The sequence below is a fragment of the Ctenocephalides felis genome, unplaced genomic scaffold (assembly GCF_003426905.1).
Source record: "Ctenocephalides felis isolate EL2017-DRISC unplaced genomic scaffold, ASM342690v1 CF-g0.4_SCAFFOLD_03571, whole genome shotgun sequence".
In the NCBI taxonomy this organism is placed as follows: Eukaryota; Metazoa; Arthropoda; class Insecta; order Siphonaptera; family Pulicidae; genus Ctenocephalides; species Ctenocephalides felis.
Window position 1 is genome coordinate 24,045,192 of NW_020539725.1, and position 21,412 is coordinate 24,066,603.

A 21,412-nucleotide genomic window follows, 5' to 3' on the forward strand; every position below is an offset into this window, starting at 1 on the left:
AAAAAAAGTTGAATAAGTATCTAATAATGCATTTTGTTTCTGTTGGCTGTATTTTAAACCTCCACCAATGCCTGAGAAAATGCTAAAAATGATTACCATTTTTCCTGAACGATTTCTAATTTGAATTTTGATTGATGAATTTTATTTACAATATTTTTAAGTCGTAAAATATGTCGTTATTTATTACATGCATATACGTTTATATAAAACTTTCATCATTTGCATGCAATTGTATTTTGTAGTTATCTACATTTACATGACTATATATCGAAAGCCTGCAACATTATTGTATAATTTATTGTTTAATTAGGCAATTTTATTCAACAATAAACATGCATGTAAAGGTAATCAATATTGCATGTCAAATCTTACAAGGAACTAATTAATTTTCATTTAGGAAACTACTATATGCTTTAACTTTTACTCTGATGTAGAAAATTGTCTTTGCATGCATATCATGCAAGCACATTGTTCTGTTATGAATAATATCGTTTTGTTATATAATAAAAATATAGTAATAGAACAGTAATAAATAAATTCAATTAATAAGAAATACTTTCAATAAAGAAAATGCAACAATCAGGAAATGAGGAAGCATTACAATTTTGTTTGAACCTCTTAGTAACGAAGTTTTTTACCGGATATTGCAGTAGAAACGAATTTTATCAAATGTCAGTTAATAATTTCTGCTAAAAATTGAGATGACATGTATACATGTCATCAAAATATATTAAGTGTTTTCGCATAAGAGGTATTGAAATTTTTTCTAAATAAAGGTTGAAAAGAAAAGCGCCACTGGATTTAAGTCATCAACTCTCCTGATAAAAAATTGAAATAACTTAGTCATTATTTATAAGAAATTATTTTATAAGTAAATAGTTAAAATTATATAATTATCAATAAAATATTGTGAATATTATATCGAATGGGAAAACATCTATTGAGTTGTTTTTTCAACATGCTCCTTTAGTATACAATGTCCCTTTACTGCCGTCTATTGTAAATTCCACAAATTTATTAAATCATATTTATTAAATGGACAGTTTTAAATAAAAGAGAGAACAAAAAAGTAAAATAAAGCAAAGAACTGAATCATAATCATAATAAATCAATATACTATAAATGCAAGAAACATGTTTGTTGTGTTCGAAAAATTAATGTTTGCTAGTACAGCTTAGAAATTATAATTTAGACAAATTTTAGTGTTCATTTAAAAATCATCTAGTAATTTAAATATATTTTTTTAATTTAAATTCTTTCCACATCCTGTTATTGTATGATATAATATTACATAAAGCAAGAATTGATTTTCATTCAAATCTGCTCAATATTATAACTAATAACTTATTGAAGATTTACTAAAGAAGGTACTACCTTTACTGATTTATAGGTATAATATAAATATTATATATTTAATTTAAACAGGTTTATTAGAATAATCTCTATTTTTTAATTCTTTATTTCTTCTCAATACGTTTTGATTTATACGTATCTGTTACCTGTAAATTGATTTTTAGTTCATTTGCCTTTAGTTTTATATCCAAGAGGTATAATCACAAGTTCCGAATTCAAATCTCGCTTTCTGTGCATTTTAATATTAAATAGTAGAAATACTCATTTCATTTGCAAATGTTGATAAAAAATTGCAAAGTTTTCATTGCTGTTATGCTTTTCGGGCAATGCTGTGAAAATTAGTCAAAAATACTATTTTGTAGTATGTAAAAATATAATCTCAGGTAGTAAGGATACCAATTGAGATGCCTTCTAATAAAAGCTATGGGTCTTAAAAGAGATGAGATTAACAAAAAATAACAAAATCTTGAAAACAAACTTCTACTTTATAAAGCGACAATAAAATCGATTTGGACTTATGGCGTAGAAATGTATATGGGGCTGTGACATTTGATCAAGAATTTCATCTATCCAAACGACATAATCAAAAATTTTATGGTGTATTGCTAATGCACAACTGGGAAGAGGGGTGGACTTGTAAAATATATATTATTTTTGACTTGACAAAAAAACAAAATTTTTCAAAAAAAATTCAAAAGGGTTAGAAAATCCTAGGTACGCAAAATACACATGATGTTGGGTGAAGGGAGGGGTCGAAAGGTCCAAAAATCCTTAGAAATCTATCATGCTAATGCATGTAAACTAAAAAATCATTACAAAATGTCTTCATTTAGAGAACAGATTAAAATTGATATGGATAATTTAAAATATTTTTAATATTGACAATGGAAAATAATTTTTCATTGCGGTGTTTGTTGTATAATGATAATAAAAATATTTTACCTTACAACAAATGGCTCCTCCTGGTGGTTAGAGCTATGAAGTTTGAAGGTTTCAGGTTCTATATCCGGTTTGGACAGCTTGATGTCAAGCAGCAGTAACATTAGTTTTCTTTTGAAAATATAGGCGCCTTAGAAGCCTTTACCTAGCATTGCCACATCAATGGATAAATTACCAGTATTATAGAAATTGTAAAAATAAATTCAATTTGGGTTGGTTTTTTAGAAAGACCACGTCGTTTGAAGCCTGCGCAATAAGAGTCCTTAACTTCTGATAGCTGTTAAAAATTTAAATAAAAAACAACTGTTCAACTATGATGATATGCACAGAATAACTAATTATACAGTATTAGAAGTCCCATAGAGATTTCATATAGTATTCACTTTTTCAATTATCGGTAGAAGCGTAACTATTACAGTATTGATCGATAACATTTAATGTTTCCAGTATACCGGTTATAATGTCATAGACCTTATTTTGCACAACGAATGTGTAAAAGTCAGATAAAGAGTGTTATGTGCATACACAGTAACAGTACGAACGGCCTTGTGAAAGTCACTTGCGGTTTTAATTAACTTTTCGATATAGGAAAGGTGATATATAAGTCGTTAATAATATCGAACGATCTGATCTGATCTGATCAAGACCTATGCCAGGTATAGATTACTGTTATTCTCAAGAGATAAATATAGAGAGGCGTAGACAAATGTTATATAATATTTGCTAAGTTATTTTAGGGGGCATTCATTAATCACGAAAGGTTTTTTGGGGGAGGGGGAGTTCGACAAAAATCACGAAATATCACGTGGGGGGAGATGGGGTACAGTAAGATATCACGTGTATTTACTTTTTACCTGAATTTAAAAAAAATCCAAACATTTGAAAAATTAATTAAAAAATTTCTAATTTTTTGTCGTAACTAAAAATACATGTGATGTTAAATGGGGTAATTTTGAACATCACCACGTATCACCAAGAGGGGGGACCAAAAATCGATCACCTGATTAATGGATGCAGTACTATATTAATTATTGTGTTAAGAAAAAGGGAACAACAAATATTTTAATATAGTATTTTCAAATCAATTTTATAAGATTTTTCTATATCTATAACCAGGAACAGCAAATGAGAATATGATATTATAGACTTTTTGAGTGACTTATTAAAAATGGAGTCATAAACAATGATTGTGGGATTTAAATCACAAATTCAAAAGTTTAATACCTCCCTCGGGCAACCTAGTATCAATCAGTAGTTAAATCGATTTTCAAGATATACATAGCAATATGTTCCAGGTGAAAATAGCCCTTGCTGCCAATGCTGCATTCAATTAAAAGTCATCATTATTAGAGAAATTTTATAATAAAAAATGTCAAACTTACTTTTGAACCGTTAGATTATTTTCTGAAAGTCACGTATTTATCAAGTCATAGCAACAGTTTATAGTTGTAGTTTATAGTATAGTTTATAAAACTCCTAAACATTTTAACATTTTATTTAAGATTGGAAGGAAAATAACTAATAGGATTAGCAGCTTATGGCAGATTCAACATAATTTTTGTTTTGCTTTTGTACGATTTCTCTAGATTCTAGCAAAATTTTAGTAGTAACCAGTAATTAGATTTTTGAAGTAAAACTTCTTTAGGCGCGATATGGGTGTAAAAATTTCTTTAGGCTACACGGGTGTAAATCCGTACAAATGCAACGAAAACGCCAACGTGAAGTTGAACACTACGACGCCGTAAGCGCTGATGTCGCGAGTATCCACTCCCGTCATGTCATGCGTAAGTCGAGCGCTAAACCCTATATGAACTTGCATTAATTGAATCACGTTTTTTTACAAAAGAAGAGGTTGCTGTATTATGTCCTCATGGAATAAGACTTTTCTTAGAGAATAAATGTATCATGGAATATAATAAATTTATACTGAATCTCGTTGAAGACAAAATAATATCTACTGCCACGGATATTTATGTAGGTTGCCATGCGACAGATCAACAATCATACATTCGTCAGCAGTTTCACAAAAATCGGTTATTGATACCGGGGGTTTGCCGTATGAAATAATTTTAGTTCTGAATAAATTTTACATAATAACAACTAATATTGATGTAAGTGATGGCTTAGCTAATGGTTGTGTAGGAAAATTAGTGTACATAGAACGTGGCGATAATGATGAACTTCTACGTTTATGGTTTGAATTTCCTGGTAAGATAGGTAACAAAATAAGAAGAAAGCTGCACATCATATTCAAACTCTTAATATCAGTAGGACAGCTGTGCCGATTCTCAGGAAATCTTCATCTATTCCAATGAATAGAAATAAAATCATATTTGTCAAAAGAAATCATTTTCCTTTAGTGTCTGCTTGTGCACTCACAATACACAAATCACAAGGTGGTACTTTTGATAAAATTGTATATGAATACAATAAAACACATAATCAGCAGCTTCTATACGTTGCATTATCACGAGTTACCAGCATTAATGGATTGTTCATCATTTCTAAAACAACGACAAAAAATTTTATAATGGAAGAAAACGGCCAGCAGGATTAATGGACTTAAAAACTGAATTCCAAAGACTTTCAACTTGTAGATTAATAACACAAGAAGAAAAATTGAGTGAGATAATAAGTTTGAACGACATTTCATTGTTTTCCTTTAACTGCCAAAGTTTACGAGCTCATTTGCCTGATCTGCAAGATAAAGTGCTACAACGTTGTACGTTTTTGTTATTTTCGGAAACTTGGATTAATAATGAAGAACGAATTAATATTCAGAACTATTACTGCGTTACTCAATACAAACGATCAAACTCAAGAGCAGGTGGTGTAGCTGTCTAATGTCTATCATTCATGTTCAGATACTGTTCATAATGCCACTCCTATGCAGTTTCTTGCGCCAACGATATTACTGGATATTCCTAATGAAATTACACAAGTAGGTGATATTACACACACAGAATCAAACATTAATTATAGTCGTCCTTTAAATTTCTCCCAATAAAAACATATCAAATATTATTGAATTTCTTCATCAGCAGTTACTTCATTTTTCTAATGAGGGTGCAAAACTTTTAAACACTAATCACAACGAGATACCATTAATTCTTGCTGGAGATTTCAATGTCAATTTTCGTTCAGAAGAATCTCAACCATTAATTGATTTTTTAAATAATAAATTCAATTTAACAATGAATAATTCTCCATTTGATTCAACCACAAGATATGGCTCGACTATTGATGCAGTTTTCTCCAGAAATGTACATAGTTTACAAAGCAAAATTTATGTCTCTCATTTTAGTTATCACAAACCTATTATATCATATATGAAATATGATAGCAATTAATCTATCGTTGTTGTTTTAAACTGTGTTATTGATGTTATGTGATTATTAATAAATGATTTTTAAAATTCAAATGTGATGTTTTTTTATTTTTATCTTAATTGCCTACTCATACAATATTAAAAGTTTTACTTCAATCGCGTGTGATCCTTACGCGCACTCTTTTTAATTAGAACTCTTTTTCATATTTTTATGTCCCCTGGAGCTTTGACTAACATATTTTCAATACATTAATATATTTATCAATGTGTTATTATCAATTACTAATGTTATTTCTATACATTCATGTCAATCAATTAATATATCAAACAAATTAGGCAAATAATGAAGAACATATCAACAGATTAGAAATATTTTAGTTTCTTCGATGCAGATTTTGAATACATACATTTCACATTTAGTGCAAGGATGAAGATGAAGAACTTTTGAGGATTTGACTAAACAATATTTACAAAATGTGTTTTTATATTTATATTAAGTAAATACTAAGTAATCTTTATTTTTTAAATGTGTATATCTAAATTTATCATTTCTTTGGAATATTTATACTAAGAGTGTTATATTTATTATATTCTATTTCTGTGCCACTTCTTAGTTCTTCAACAAAAATAAATTTTCACATTATAAATTTATTTTATATAGCAAATATTTCTACTGACAAAAATCCATTACTAGCAAGCATCAAACTGCAATATCATCTAAATAAAATTGAAAACTGGTTTAACTATTGGCGCACAAAAATCAATGAAGACAAATCTCACCATATAACATTTACATTAATAAAGGGTAAATGTCCTTTGGTGTCTATTAATAATAAAATTATCCTTGAATCCGCTTCTGTGAAATATTTAGGAATGCACTTGGATAGCAAATTAATTGGAAAGAAAAATAAAATTACTGTTCTGGCAAAATTATCATTAGAAAACAAAATTCTACTTTATAAAGCGACAATAAAACCAAGTTGGACTTATGGCGTAGAGTTGTGGGGCTGCGACAGTTGATCAAGAATGTCATCTATCCAAAGGAAATAATCAAAAATTTTAAGGTGTATTCCTAATACACCTTGGTATGTCAGTAACCAAATACTACATAAAGATCTGAGAATCGATACTGTCCAGGAGGTAGTGAAGAACAGAAGCGGAGTTCATCACGACAAGATCATCAACCATAATAACCTCACATTAAGTCCTGTATTAGAAGCATCAAACATTAGAAGATTGAAGAAGAAACATCCCTTCGATCTAATGCATTAAAATGGAGTAGTCCACTGGGGTGACCTCCATCATGTCATATATGTAGAACTCTAGTACTATTACTGGAGTTCTAATAATTAGCACAATAGCTTTTAGTTTTTTCTGATTGCTATTTAATTATTGTTAAAACAAACAACAATTAATTTAATTCAGCTAATCAGTTAATGACACTTGTATTTATGAAATTGATATAATGGTGTTTATATGATAATTTTATAATAGATGCCCTAAAAATGTTCAATTATAATCATTCTTATCTTAAATTTTAGTAGCTGTAATCTGAACCTCTCTGTCTACGTCCTATCACGTTCCATTAAAATTGCAAGAATAATTCTTTACCAATTAGTGTGCATACAAATTGTGGGTACTTATTTTATAAAATCTTTCATATCCGACCGAGCGTCGTTTAGTATGAAAATTACCGCAAACTGGTCATTAATTACTAATCCACATCAAAGGGCGGAAACTCGAAGCGCATAATAATAAATTCACAAGTCTTCCGCAATGCAAACAGCATCGCCGCAAAGGAAAAAATAATCGTATACATTTTCATATGGCAAGCTCACGTTCGCAATTCGTAGGAGTCCTACAATTGCATAACATAATGCGGCAACTCTTCTAGATGCAAATGATACAGCCCGGCATTGGCGGCGGCGGCGGCGGAACGGGTAATATATTTGTTTGTTCGGCGCTCACAATATTTTTTCGATTCTGATGCTCTTTTTGCGTTCCGATTGTATTCGCTATAGACGGAGGGCAGGTTCTTGAAGTTGTTTAACGACATATCTATCTGCCTTTAATATTCGCCAACGTATGTATTTTTAACGCGATCCAAACGAACGCCGATACAAAAGCGAGATGAATCAGTCTGACTATCTTGGCAAAATGTAATTTTTTACGAATAATAATCTAGTATCGAAGTTTGATTTTTCAGAAATACACTTTGTATTTTAGTTACGTAGTTATTTGCACTTTATTAAAACTCTCCCTCGATTAACTCAGGTTGTTGGGTTATAATTTAACCCTTGTAGCTGTGGACTGTATTAAACACTAATTTATTGATGTATTAAGTATTTGTTGCAGTTCTTATAACAATCACTGATTTGTAACTAAGTTATAATGAAAGAAGATATATTAATATTTATTATTTATTATACATGTTGTTTCGCGGACTTTACTTTTAGAAGTGCCCAATTAGTTCTATTAAACTCTCCGCTATCCCCTCTACCAGGGCTAGCAACCATCATGTGTAAAAGCTCATTGCCATGAAGATTGTCGCCTTCATGCTCAATTTATTAAAATGAAAATACGTCCGAACACACTTCTCGCAATTACATAATTATGTTATGCCTACTCCCGGATCCATGCAATATTATATACCAAAGAAACACCATTTGGTAACCAGAGGATTGGCAACACTGTAATACCCTATTGGCAACTGTTTTCGCCAATAGGAGCAAGGAGCAGATTACGATCATCCTCAATTCAGTCATAGTCTAAGTTTCAATTCAATCACTGTCTAAGTTTTAGTTGGCATAACGTGTTTGCCATAGCAAACTATTTTGCGTTTATATTGACCCACGGCCTGGATGGTGTTATTCGAGTGATCCCTACATTTTAGGTAAAAGCGTTTAGTGAGCTTTTGAATTTGGTCGAGTACCGTCGGTACATCAATCTGTTCGTATTTTGTAGTATTTTGTAGAGTAGAAGTGTCTCGGCAGAGCTTCCCGTGATTTGTTGAGTACTAGTCGTAAAGCTTTGTTTTGTGCTGTCTGTAGTCTCTGTAGGATAGTCTTTGTTGTCGCGTTTCATGCTGGATCGGCGTACAACAGTATCGGCCTTATTAATACTGAATTATTTAAAAAGACCTTATAAATTATTAGTTATAATGCATATTTATATCGGGTCTATGATTATTCATTTATTGTACTAATTGACTGCTCAGTTCTGTTTTTCAACGATCGTTCACGTATTAGAAAACTTAAAGTTCATTTATAGTACAGACGATAAGAGCATTGACTAGCACCAACTAGTTTCTATCTATCTCAACCTCGGTCAGCTCGGTTCGGTTGAGATTATAGATCTCACATATGATCTCAAGTGAAAATGACCTGTTGTGGGTATTGCTACAACAACTATATGCACTTCACTATTAGATATACATATTTAATGTAGTCTACATATAAAAACGAGAGTGTTTAACTCCTGGGAGGCCCAAAAAGTCCTAGGTTAAGATTTATAAAAAATAACACGTATTGCTGATCGCTGTTAAAAATATAAAATATATCAAAAAGCATACTCTGCATAAAGCAACAAACGTATCATATAAAACACCAAAAGCATATTATACTTTCTAGAAATAAATATATTTTTCAGTTTATATTTTATAAATATTTCTCAATTCTCTATACTCAAAATAGCTGGAAGTTTTCAAGTAGAAGATAATCTGTCTAGATCTAGATCATAGGCACAAAACTATCGAGGGTCCCAAAATTGAAGTTTAGAAGTAATTCAATTATTTCATATGATTTATTATAACGTAGTGTGATAGTGCTTTTATACCAATAAAGATTGTTTATAATTAATATTTTAAGTTATCTACAGTTCACTTGCAATATTTTATGTAATAAAATCTTTGGAATGCTGCTTTAACAGACCATGGTATTCATTTCCTTATTGGTTTTACTTTTGATTCATGCCTTCATTTATAATTATTTCATAATTCTTTAAATAATTTGTGCTAGATTTTTTTTATAACTAAGTGACATAAAAACAATCCCTATATAAACCAGTTGAATAATTTGGCGCGGTCATTGAGTTTTGTTTTGTCAGAATCAAGATAAAATGTTGTTTTAAGGTAAAATGCCATTTACATGCAACTATTTTGTACGGGGCATAACTTCAAAATTTGAAATATTTTGGAATTTTGGAATTAGTTCATTAATGTAGCTATTTAGCTATTTATTTCAATATTAGCTATTTAAGCTAATGGTAAAAGATTCACATTATGCCACTTCTCCCTGATTTCTTTTCCAACGCTCGTCAATCACTGGCTAAGGGACCGATTCTGCCGCATAACAGAAAATTGTTATGGCAAGGTCATGTTATGAAGAACTTTTCAAACAAAATATTGGCAAAAGCCATGTGTTTAGTGTGCAGTCATGCGTATTTCTCAGGTTGTCGGATAGAAAACATAAGCTAGAAACCGCACAAATGTCAAAAAAACGATGTTAGATAACAGGGGTTTTCTGACTGAGGTTCATAACATACGAGTGGCGTTTCAGTTTATGGGTAAAACGCCTGAATGCACAGCACAGTATGATTTAGTATCATTATGTATGGAAGTTGGAGCATAACATGGCTTTGCCATAACATTTTTTTGTTATGCGGGAGAATCGGTTCCTAAATCATAACTTTGATAGCAATATACCATATATTTTATATGTAAAAAAATTTCGAGCATTGAAAGATTGACATTGTTTATTTAATAGAGCAATAATAAACTAAATTGTTAAACGTTTATATTAACCCTAGACACACTATAATCAAAGCTCAACACATGCCTTATGATTGGAAAGGTTATTTGCTGGCGTATTGTTAGGGTTGTAGAGGATATAACTATCACCGTATAAAAACTTTTAGAAACTGTGATTATTATTTTTATTATAACTACTTACTTACTCCCGTATTATGCCGAATGCACAGAAGAAGATCTGTTGCACGTTCTGAAAATTGCAATACGGAATCTATTTACTATATCTGAAGTTTAAGAGGAGAACGAACGCGGCGTCCGCTTGCACAACACAGTAGCGAATTTGATCACGTTTGCTGCGAGAAGAAATTGTTATTCGATAACTTATGGCTCTATTTGAGAATTTATCCTACTGATACTACTGTTTTAGAAATGATAGTAGATAGCCGTATTAATGTTAATTTTCGGTTATATGACTTACGGCTTAAATATCTCTCGCAAACAGATTGTGATCATCACTGTTCTTCGAGAGTAGGTTATTTCATTTCTGGGATAGAAAAGCATGAACTATTAGCTTGTCAATTAAGTAAGTGCGGATTTTTATTATAAAATCAAAGATACTTTTTTCACGAAACTGAATGACTTCAATCTGAATTGTCTATTGTCTAATTTGGGTCACTAACTTTTTGTCATCTTTCAAGCAGCATCATTATCCCTCTCTCGTGAAACTTCTGGTTTTTATTAGAAAAAATTCTGAATAAGGTACAATTTCACACCGTGTTTATTATTGCATTTTTTTAAATTCAAGAAGTTTTGTAAAGATCGAAACTAAAAGTAATCAGATGGTGTAAGGCAATGCTTTTCTTTTATCTATGGTGTAAGGTCAGTACTATATGGTGGACGTGGCAAAACATCCCAACAGAAGGCTCCAATAACTTTTGGAGAGTAGCCAAAGATATGTGAATCAATAATGGAAAAAATCGCCATTTCCATTTGCCAATTGAGGCCCCTTTTATTCAACTTCATCATTTACTTTTGATAGTTATTTAATGTAGACATCAGACTTGATCATTTAATGTAGACTTGAGACTTGATCATTTCGGTTGGTGATAAGAGTTCAAAGTAGATAATTCCTTCTTGATCCACTTCAACTGGTCGACCAGAGAGTTTTGCATATTTGGGTAAAAAATTACCAGAACCAAATTTGGCAAACAAAAACTGACCCTGCCGTTTTCGGCGACAAAAATTGTCGATTCGATTTTGCATCTTTCAACGAATGCCAAACTAAAACCACGGAATCGACCAAAAAACTTTTTCACTGACTCCCAGCTGAATTGCCTACTATTCAATAACAAAAGTTATTTTACATTTGAACTATGTCAACAAACCTAAAAATTCAATAGGTATATAGACCATCTAAGAGTGAAAGACGGCACTTACTTAGTTGACAACCTAATATTTTGGTCAATTTTTTGTTTGATATATTTAACCAGACATTTAATGTGATGTATATCATTCGTTAATATTTTCAAGCGTAGTTATGTTTATTAATTTTATAATAAATCTACATATTGTTACCATTTTGATAATATGATATAGATTTCCAAAAACTGTAAATTTTCAACGCTAATTATCACTTGAAAGTGTTGATAATGAGAAATTTATTAAATAGCAAACTATGTTAAGTTAACTCGACATTCCTTACAAATGTGGTTATTTACATTTTTGTTCTTAAATAAAGCATACCCTCTCGTGTTTCTTTATTTTTAAATATGATTTTCCAAATATTTATCTTAATAGGTGTATAATATTATTAATTGAATAGAAGTAATAGTCTATTACGATGGTCAATGGGCGCAAAATTAATAATAATCATTTTAATAAAATTAACTACTATCACTATATTAATTTTAGTACAAATTGGGTTAGTATACAATATAGCTTGTTAAGGAAATATAATTCTGCATATGATTTAACATTCTGCACAATAGATGAATAAATTGAAAACTTCCGCGCGGTTTGAATTATATTTAATACCTACATCATATATTTATTGTAAAATTATGAATGATTAGCGTTCTGTCTGGTTTACTTCCGTGGACAGACAGTCATATTAAGAGCTTTTACTTTTTTTTACTTTCATATGAATTATAATCTGTCTATTTCATAGTCAGTAGTAATTATTTTATTAGTTTTCATATACGGTTTCTAGAAGGCAACCCAATGATTGTCTTTTCTAGTTATTATTGTATTTTTACATAGGGCAGGGAGTAGCACAAGGGTCCAATTTGACTTTAAGTAATTTTACTATCTAAATCAAATGAACTACATAACAACACATAAAACGTATCAAACAACTATCGTATTAGGTTCAGTAAATTTCCCAGCTAATTCCAAATAATAAAAATATTTGTTTTACTATTTATTGAAATTTACCTTCTGCCTCTATATTGGGATAAAATGGGACAAGCAAGGGGCAAACAGATTCAATGTCTCATTTTAATTTTAAAGGGATTTTACGAAATTATAGCTACAATATTCAACTAAAGCAAAATGTGAATTTCCTGGGCATATTTTTTACAAAGATAACATTGTATATAATCATGATCTGGCATTTACTCAAAATATTTATTAGCTGAGTATTATTTTACATTTTTATTTACTATTTTTCATTGTTTACGCCTTTGCTAGGGTAAAAATTCAGTTGGTCCTTATTACCCCAAGGGCAGGATTCTACCACTGTACCTCAATTATTTCCGTACTTTTTATGAATGTGGAATATTTTCCTATCACTTCCTCGTAAATTTATCTCTGATTCATTCCTGCATAAATGACTTATTAGTTCTGTATCGTAATCTACAAGGGAATCCGTGATTTATCTGCGGAATCATTACTAGTATGACTTACTAATAACAATGCACGCATGCAATGTGTGTATTTCTATGACTTAAAACGAACACGCAAAAGCTATAAAACAAGAAGCAAAAATGGATTCTGTATTTGTTTTTGAGATTAGTTACGACGATTACAAACATATGATTGCCATAAATAGTTGAAGAAACGTTTTTTAACTTCCTGAAGAAAACATTTATGTTTTCGCCAGAAAATTTCATTTGCTAATTTTATGTTGTCTCGACGTTTCAGATCATTTTGAGTCCAGATTAGATTTAAAAAAATGTGTGCATTTGAGCCAAAACCACAATGACTTCTCAAAAATGGATGCATCGATTTCAATAATTTAAAAACTATTCTATGTATTCAAATTTATTAACATTGATTATTAGCCCGGTCAATTTACGCATTCAAGGCTACGATAATTCATAATGGTCTGTAACTTGGTATAATTGTTTAAAATACAATTATAAAAGAAATCTCAAAAGTCTTCATCGTTCCGATGCGAGCTAAAAACAAGGTCAAAGGTAAAAAAAATGATTTTATTGCGATTCTCAGCAGTTTTATCGCAAAATTACATTAGACAAAATTGTAGAGCATAAAATTATCTATGAAAAATGTATCAATACTTTTTTTCTCAGAGCCACCGTTTTAAAGCTATATATACTTAGATTATTATAATTGAATAGATCTAGATAATATAGATCGCTTTTTGGAGCCTGAACATATTTAATATACTGTAATAATCCAGTCTATTCCACAAAGTACTAATTTAATTTATCGTGCTTTTCAAAACAAAATAAAATCCATTGTGAAAAAATAAAAAATTAAACAAAAAATAGGTCTTGGTATATAAATAAGTGTCCATCTCATACATATCATTAGATTTTATAAATTTCAATATTAAGAAATAGCACGTAGTATATGCATATATATTTATACCTATATAAATATATATATATATATATATATATATATACATATACATATATATGTGTGTATATATAAAACGATCATTATTTAGATATCCATCCACTTAATTGAGGTAGTTTGTGTTACCAACAATAGATCATTTTTTATTTAAATGTACAGAATCCAGTGAGGCGTAAAAGATGATGCACTTTTACATAAAACAGGTGTATCAAACAATTTAGTTAAAATAACGATATTGATAGTTCAAGCAATTAATTTCTTACTTTAGGATACCTTTTACAGAACCCACTATAATTATAATAGCAGATTCTAAATTTTAAAGATTATTTCAATAGTAGATAAATACAAGTATAAAATATTGAAATTACTAGCTTTGAGTGTCTAGCTTCGAGTAATCAGACAGCAACCATAACCATCATATTTACGAAAAAAATATTTTTGAATATTGAAATAAAATTTGCATGCAATTAAATAATATACTTGATTTGATTAAAGACAAAAGGATATGATTTCCAGATTTCTTTCACATTTTATTGCATTTACTTGAAACAAAATTTCTAAGAACGGCATATGAATTTATTTCTTCTTTCGCAATTACCTAACTTTAATTTTAAAAACTTTTAAAATAGCATATTCAATTGCGATAAATAAATCAATTTGCTTTCATCAACTTTTTTTTTAAATAAATTGCAATCTGTTATTACACATTTAGTTTAATAGTTATTAGGATTATACAATTCAATTATAATGGCTTTTAAAAGGACAACATATGAAGAGTTGTAACTTGTAAATTAACATATATTATTTCATTAGTCAAATCTAAGTATAAACTAACAAATAACCATACTGTTAATTTTCTCGTGATTACAAGGTTAAACGTACTGACTTCATTTAAAGTCAACTATATTTTTTTTCAAACTAGTCTCAATTTTATATATTATATCGATTAACTTTAAAAACATTTTAATAAATAGAAGTAACAGTTAAAGTTGTCTACAACTGGCAATATAGAATAAGCCTGAAAATGGAAAAAAGTCTTGAAAACCATTAAATTATTTTCTAACAAGAACAAGATCGATCTCTTTAAATATTTGTGAATCACTAGAGCGTTAAATATGAATACTAATCGGCTCTATTAACTACAAGTTATGGGAATTGTTGAGAAAACATCTTATTCATACCGTTTGTGTAAAAAATAATTATAAAATAGGAATTATATAGTAATTATAAAAACTTATTTATATTAATTTATTATTTTACAAAATTTTCAATACAGGAACTGTTTCTCGTCATTTTATGTTATAATTTGCTCTTTCCCATTTTAAATCGATAATCAAATTATTAGAAAGCGTTTCATCTCATGACTAAAGGTTAATTTATAACAATATAAGTTTATCGACAAAATATTTCAAGTCATATCGAAAACAATCCCACGATCCAATATACATCAGTTGTTGAAGCCATTTCATTGCTTTCGCCGAGGTTTTAATATCGTAAATCACTTTTTAATTTGATTTGTTTGATAAACGTTGTGCTTGATTTGCTCGTTTCAAGTTGCAGAACATCGGTTATAGATTGCTCTATAATGAGAGCGGATATCATAAAAACATTACATTTTTACGAAAAATGTAATAAGTTAATAGATTCAACAATAAATTTAGAGTGTTTTTCAATGTATAGCAACATTAGGTAATGTTAATAATAAAAATATATTTTGCTGTGAAACTCATACAATGACATATTGCATACCTCTAATTATGATGAGATTGACACGATTTAAGCGGTCAAATTGACCTACAATTAAAAAGTTATCTTATTTGTCTTATTATTTAATTCAAATTATGATTGATTTGTTATTTAATGTTTATAAAATAAATACATTTTGATAAAGTTTTATCAATTTATTTTTATTTAATTTCTAAAAGAAATTATAAGAGACAAACAAATAAAATTGAATATTTATACAGAATGCCATATGCATAAATACTTTATTCGGCTTTCTCACTTTGTTTACTAACTATTTTTGTCTGAAATGTACATTTGAAGCAAATATATTTGTAACTTTAACAAAAAAAATTGACAAATTCGAACTTAATGACAGTGTTGATGACTTTTTCCCTCTACATTCAAACTTTGTTCTTAACTTTACTTGTTTTTGAGATATAGGTAGTGGAACTTTAAGCCCCGCTCTACCCTATATTATATGGCTCATATACGGATTTGTTTTTTTTATTTATAACAACGATTTGTTATACCCTCATATCAATAAGATTTGTACCATACAGCAAGCTATTATTCAAATCAAGGACTTTCACTGATAAGGCATTGGAATGTCTATGAAATATATACTCAGAAATATTTTTATTTGCTCTGTCTGAGAATTTAAATTTAATATGCGTTTGGAGCCATTTATGAAATATAGAAACAGAAATAATTTTTGCTTTGAGTTCTACATGTGCAATTGTGTAATCTTTATATTTGTTGCTTCGTTATGATTTAATTTTAATAGTAGGTTATATAAATTGCATGTATAAATCATCATATCGTATGGGATGCTAAAGAAATAGAAATTTTACCTTTATCTAATTATTTTAAAAATATTTTTTAACTTCCTGAAGTAGATTATTTTCGCTTGAAAATCCAATTTTCTAATTTAATGTTATTCTGAAATACCAAAATTGGAAAAAGTATGTATATGAGCCAATATTTGAGCATTACTGTAAAGCCAAATGTGTAAAAACCTTTGTCGCTTTTCGAACTCAATTATCTGAGTATACTAATCAATATTAATTTTAATCACGTGTTTCTTAAATTATTTAGGTTCATATGTGAACATATAATATGATATGGTCATAAAACCATTATCGGATACGCGTATTAAAAGCTCATAAATTGTTAGGTCTTAAATACATCCATTGAGAGAGTTGAGGTCGCACCTTACCACAAAATTAAGAGAGAATCATCATCAGATTATTCTTAATTATAGTGAGCACACAATTAGTCTATAATTAAACAAAGTGCCGTACAGAAGAATGAAATCTATCTTTGGAATTTTGTCTTTAAAATAAATATTCCATTGCCATAGCGTGTGAATTCATTCAGAAATTCTAAATAATCTTTTATAAATTTCACAAGGATTTTTATTTATGTATTGATAGATTTTTTTATGAACCTTGATAGGTTAACAAGACTTTTATCTATGTCTAATTGGAATAAGTATATATGGTATTAAAGTAGATTGTGCAATTTGATCTAATAGAATTAATTTATCACACATTTGACTGTATTATAATTTGTGAAAATATGAATAATTATGAGTGTAGATATTTTTTAACTCTTTGGTATTCTTTGTTTATAAGATAATTAATAAAATAAGTGATTAAAAATATAATACATCAAACACTCAAATAATCAATAATGATTGAATTTACAAGTGTTTTTTATGAATATTACAATATTATGATAAATATTCTTTTTTTTTTCAAATATACAATTTTGTTCTACCAAAGATTTTAATAGTGATTTTATAAATACAATCTTATAACAATCAAATAAATACAACTTATTTCATTATTGGTTTATTTTTATTATGAAAATACTATTTATTATTGCGAAACACAATCGAAATCAATTCTCTATAATAAGAGGGCGTCCATTAATCACGTGATCGATTTTTAAGGATTTTTAGACCCCCCTTCCCCTTGGTGATACGACGTAGTAATATTCAAAATTACCCTCTCTCCACCATCAAACATCACGTATGTTTTTTTTTTAAATGCAGATAAAAAATAAACATGTGATATCTTACCCTCCCTCCCCACGCAATATTTCGTGATTTTTTGTCAAATCCCCTCCCCCTTCCCCTAAAATCCTCACATTATTAATGGACGCCCCCTAAAAGATTCATGTAAAGAAGAATTTTTAATAGCAAAATGATAGTATAAAACGGGTATTACTACCCTAGGGTAGGTCCGTGAGTTAAACTCCATTTCTATTCATAGAAGAATAGTGTGAGATATATATCCCATTGCAATTTCACACGTAGTGCCCGAAAATGGGCTATTTTAAATTGGAAAAAAAATTTGATCTATATTTTTAAGTGAAAATATACATCGCTACTACACCATGTCAGTTTGTCCAGAGCGGGTGAGCTTAACCTTAATTACAATTACAAAAAAGTCTTAATATAAAAAGATATCATAGGAATCATTATATGGAATAAGTTAAAGCACTGCCCGTAAGGTCATTTATAATAAATGTCTTTAGGGCTCACAATTTATTTGATGCCCTATTTAATTTTAATCGATAAATAATTATTTATAACATTAATATCTAATACTTTATTCAAAATTTTAAATAAACACCATTATGTTTTGTTTCAGGATGCAAAACGAGGAACGGAATTAGAATTCATAATTGCAAGAAAAAATCCTCTTTCACAAAAACCAGTGTACTTGGAACTATGGGTAAGATATAAAATTGATTCCATTTTTTTAAGTATTATTTAATTTTATTTCATTAGAATTACATTATTTCTAAGCAATAGTCCCCGAACGGTTTTTGGAAAATGGGTAAAGTTGCATTTTGATGCATTGCGTTGTTGAATTGATGGTTCCGAATTAACACGTTTTTATTTCAAATTTTAATATAGGAACATTCTTGCAGACCAGTTCTATATGTACAAATTAGATTCTTCTTTGTATAGATTAGACTCAAAAATCTTATTTTCATATGAATAGAATTTAAGTGCAAACATGTTTACATGAATTATCTTAGACGCCCTGTTTTCATGTATAATTTCACATTTTATATGTATACATTTTACTTAAAAAATAAATGGGCAGCATTTCAAATTTAACAATGATACAGGTAACCCCCGCATAACACTGTAGTTACGTTCCAAAAAAGTAGCGTGTTATGCGAATCCGCGTTATACGGTGAAAATAACTAGTACAAAAAGAGGGGTTACATTCCAAGAATTCAAAAAAACATGCTACATATCATGGTTTTCTAATAAATGTTGTTATATATATATATATATATATATATATATATATTTTAGAAGTAGTATACATTATATCAATTATATGATTTTTTTTTCGTCATAATTAAATTGTAAGCGCTATCCAAAACTATCCTTTTTTTGCAAGATATCTTCATCCTCTGAACAGCTTTCTGTTTTACTTCGAGATTCGTGCATTATTTTTTTTCAAACATAAATATTTTTGCGATTACTTGCTTTTAGCGGAAATATGTTTATATATTTACTGCATGCAAAGTTATTTTTTATTAAAATTTTGTGCTCATTTTATTCAAATGATCTTTGTTTAAGACTAATTGAACAATTGTTCGGATAAGCGTAGGATTTTTTTATCGATAGAACGTACGCGCTCGTAAGTATAAAAATTAATTATTTTTTGCATTAGTTTTATCACATTTATTGAGCTATTGTACTGCGATTTTACTAATTTTAAATTAAATAAAGTTTGATTTCCATGGATTTTACAATATTTTTTTTATTTTATTGGGGTTTTGCTCAATACTCAAATCGTGTTCGAGCGAACCCGTGTTTTAAGGGGGATGGTATCAATTCTTAAACCGTGTTATAGAAGTTCTGTGCTATAAAAGTACCGTTACCGCGGGGGTTACCTCTATATACCATAAAACCAATTACATATTTAGAACATAACATATGATGGTTTATTACTCAAATTATAAATACACAATTAAATTGACTTAAAATCAAATAACAATTCAAATCGTTCAATGCATCAATTAACCAACAAGTAACCGCGAGCAATAAGATAATGTTCCTATGTGTAATCAATCTGTGGTCCATGATCGTTAATAGTTACATAATCGTCATTTTTTTCCACACATAAAACCGTTACAATAATTAACGACGAATAATTAAGGTCTATTAGAAATTGTGATAATTTTCCATTGTATTTGATCATTCTTTTGGACAGGGATCTCCGCTCTTCGCAATCAGACAAAGGCTCACGACACCAGACACGACCGAAGGAGTGATTTTTCTGCTCGGCCCACTGGATTTCGAAACCCAGAGCATGCATCATCTCACCATATTGGCTAATGTGAGTATAATTGCAATTTAGGGTCTATAGCTTAAAGGTCAGAACTGAATTTTATTACTTGGCTTATTTACCGCAGTTTATAGGATTTGAATAATGGATAGTATATTGTTAACATACGATGATAAAAATTCACATCATGAATTTAAAATGAAATTTACTTTACTAGACATATAAACATATATAGTAATACCCGACGTACGAGTTTAATTCGTGCTATAACCATGCTCGTATCTCGAAGCAATGTTTTTTTAATAATAAAAATAAATTTATCATTTATTATTAACTTCCCGTAGGGTAAGTTATTGTAATGGGCCGAAAATCGGAATTGAACATTTTTACATTTCTTGACGTTTTGAAGGTTTCTGAACATTTTTGAAGGCATACTTCAGAAAAAATGGATGTGTGTGTGTGTGTATGTATGTATGGATACAAATTTCCAGTCACGTTTTCGGGCGCACGGATCAACCGATTTGAATGGTTAAAAAACATTCGATTCCTATTGATAAGGAAAAGAGCTGATCAGTTTTTGGTAGAGGCAGGTTCAGCAGGTCGGAGATAACGAGCAAAGAGTGCAGAAAATAGAAATCGAATTTTTGAGAGAACGTAGTATCCGATTTGAATGATCTAAAAATCATTCAATTAGTAATGATTGGTAAAAGTGTTTATTAGTTTTTGGCAAAGGCAGGCCCAGCCATTTTGAAGATACGGAGCTAAATATGTAAAAAATGGCAGTTTTTGAGAGAACTAAGCGTCAGATTCAATTGATTCAAAGAACTTTCTGCTTGTCTTAACAAAATAATTGATTTTGGAAAAAAAAATTTACTCCATTTTTTTTTGTAGTTTTTTGTATATCGAAAATAATTCAGATTTTATTTTTAATTCTGACTATAGTTCTAATATACTTTACAAATAATTTCAACTCTGCAATTCAGTTTATATAATTCTTATAAATATTAGACAATGTTACAATATTTATAATAATCTATTTGAAAACATGCAGTATTCCTCGAACATTTCGTTACGGTACGGGAAGTTCCAGCAATTTGCCTTAAGGCACGATGCCATGCTAGTTCAATTATTCAATTATTGTTTTTTTCCTGTACATTCATTACATTACGGAAATGAGTT

The 21,412-nt window shown here is 29.4% G+C and overlaps 1 protein-coding gene across 1 annotated transcript in view; it reads left to right on the top strand.

Moving 5' to 3' along the window:
* LOC113385823 (cadherin-86C-like) overlaps window positions 1-21,412 on the top strand; it is a 62,835-nt gene that overhangs the window by 14,814 nt on the left and 26,609 nt on the right. Inside the window, exons 4-5 of the mRNA XM_026623652.1 lie at window positions 18,572-18,655; window positions 20,159-20,284. Of these exons, the coding sequence (XP_026479437.1) occupies window positions 18,572-18,655; window positions 20,159-20,284 (210 nt within the window). The remainder of the gene's footprint in view (window positions 1-18,571; window positions 18,656-20,158; window positions 20,285-21,412) is intronic.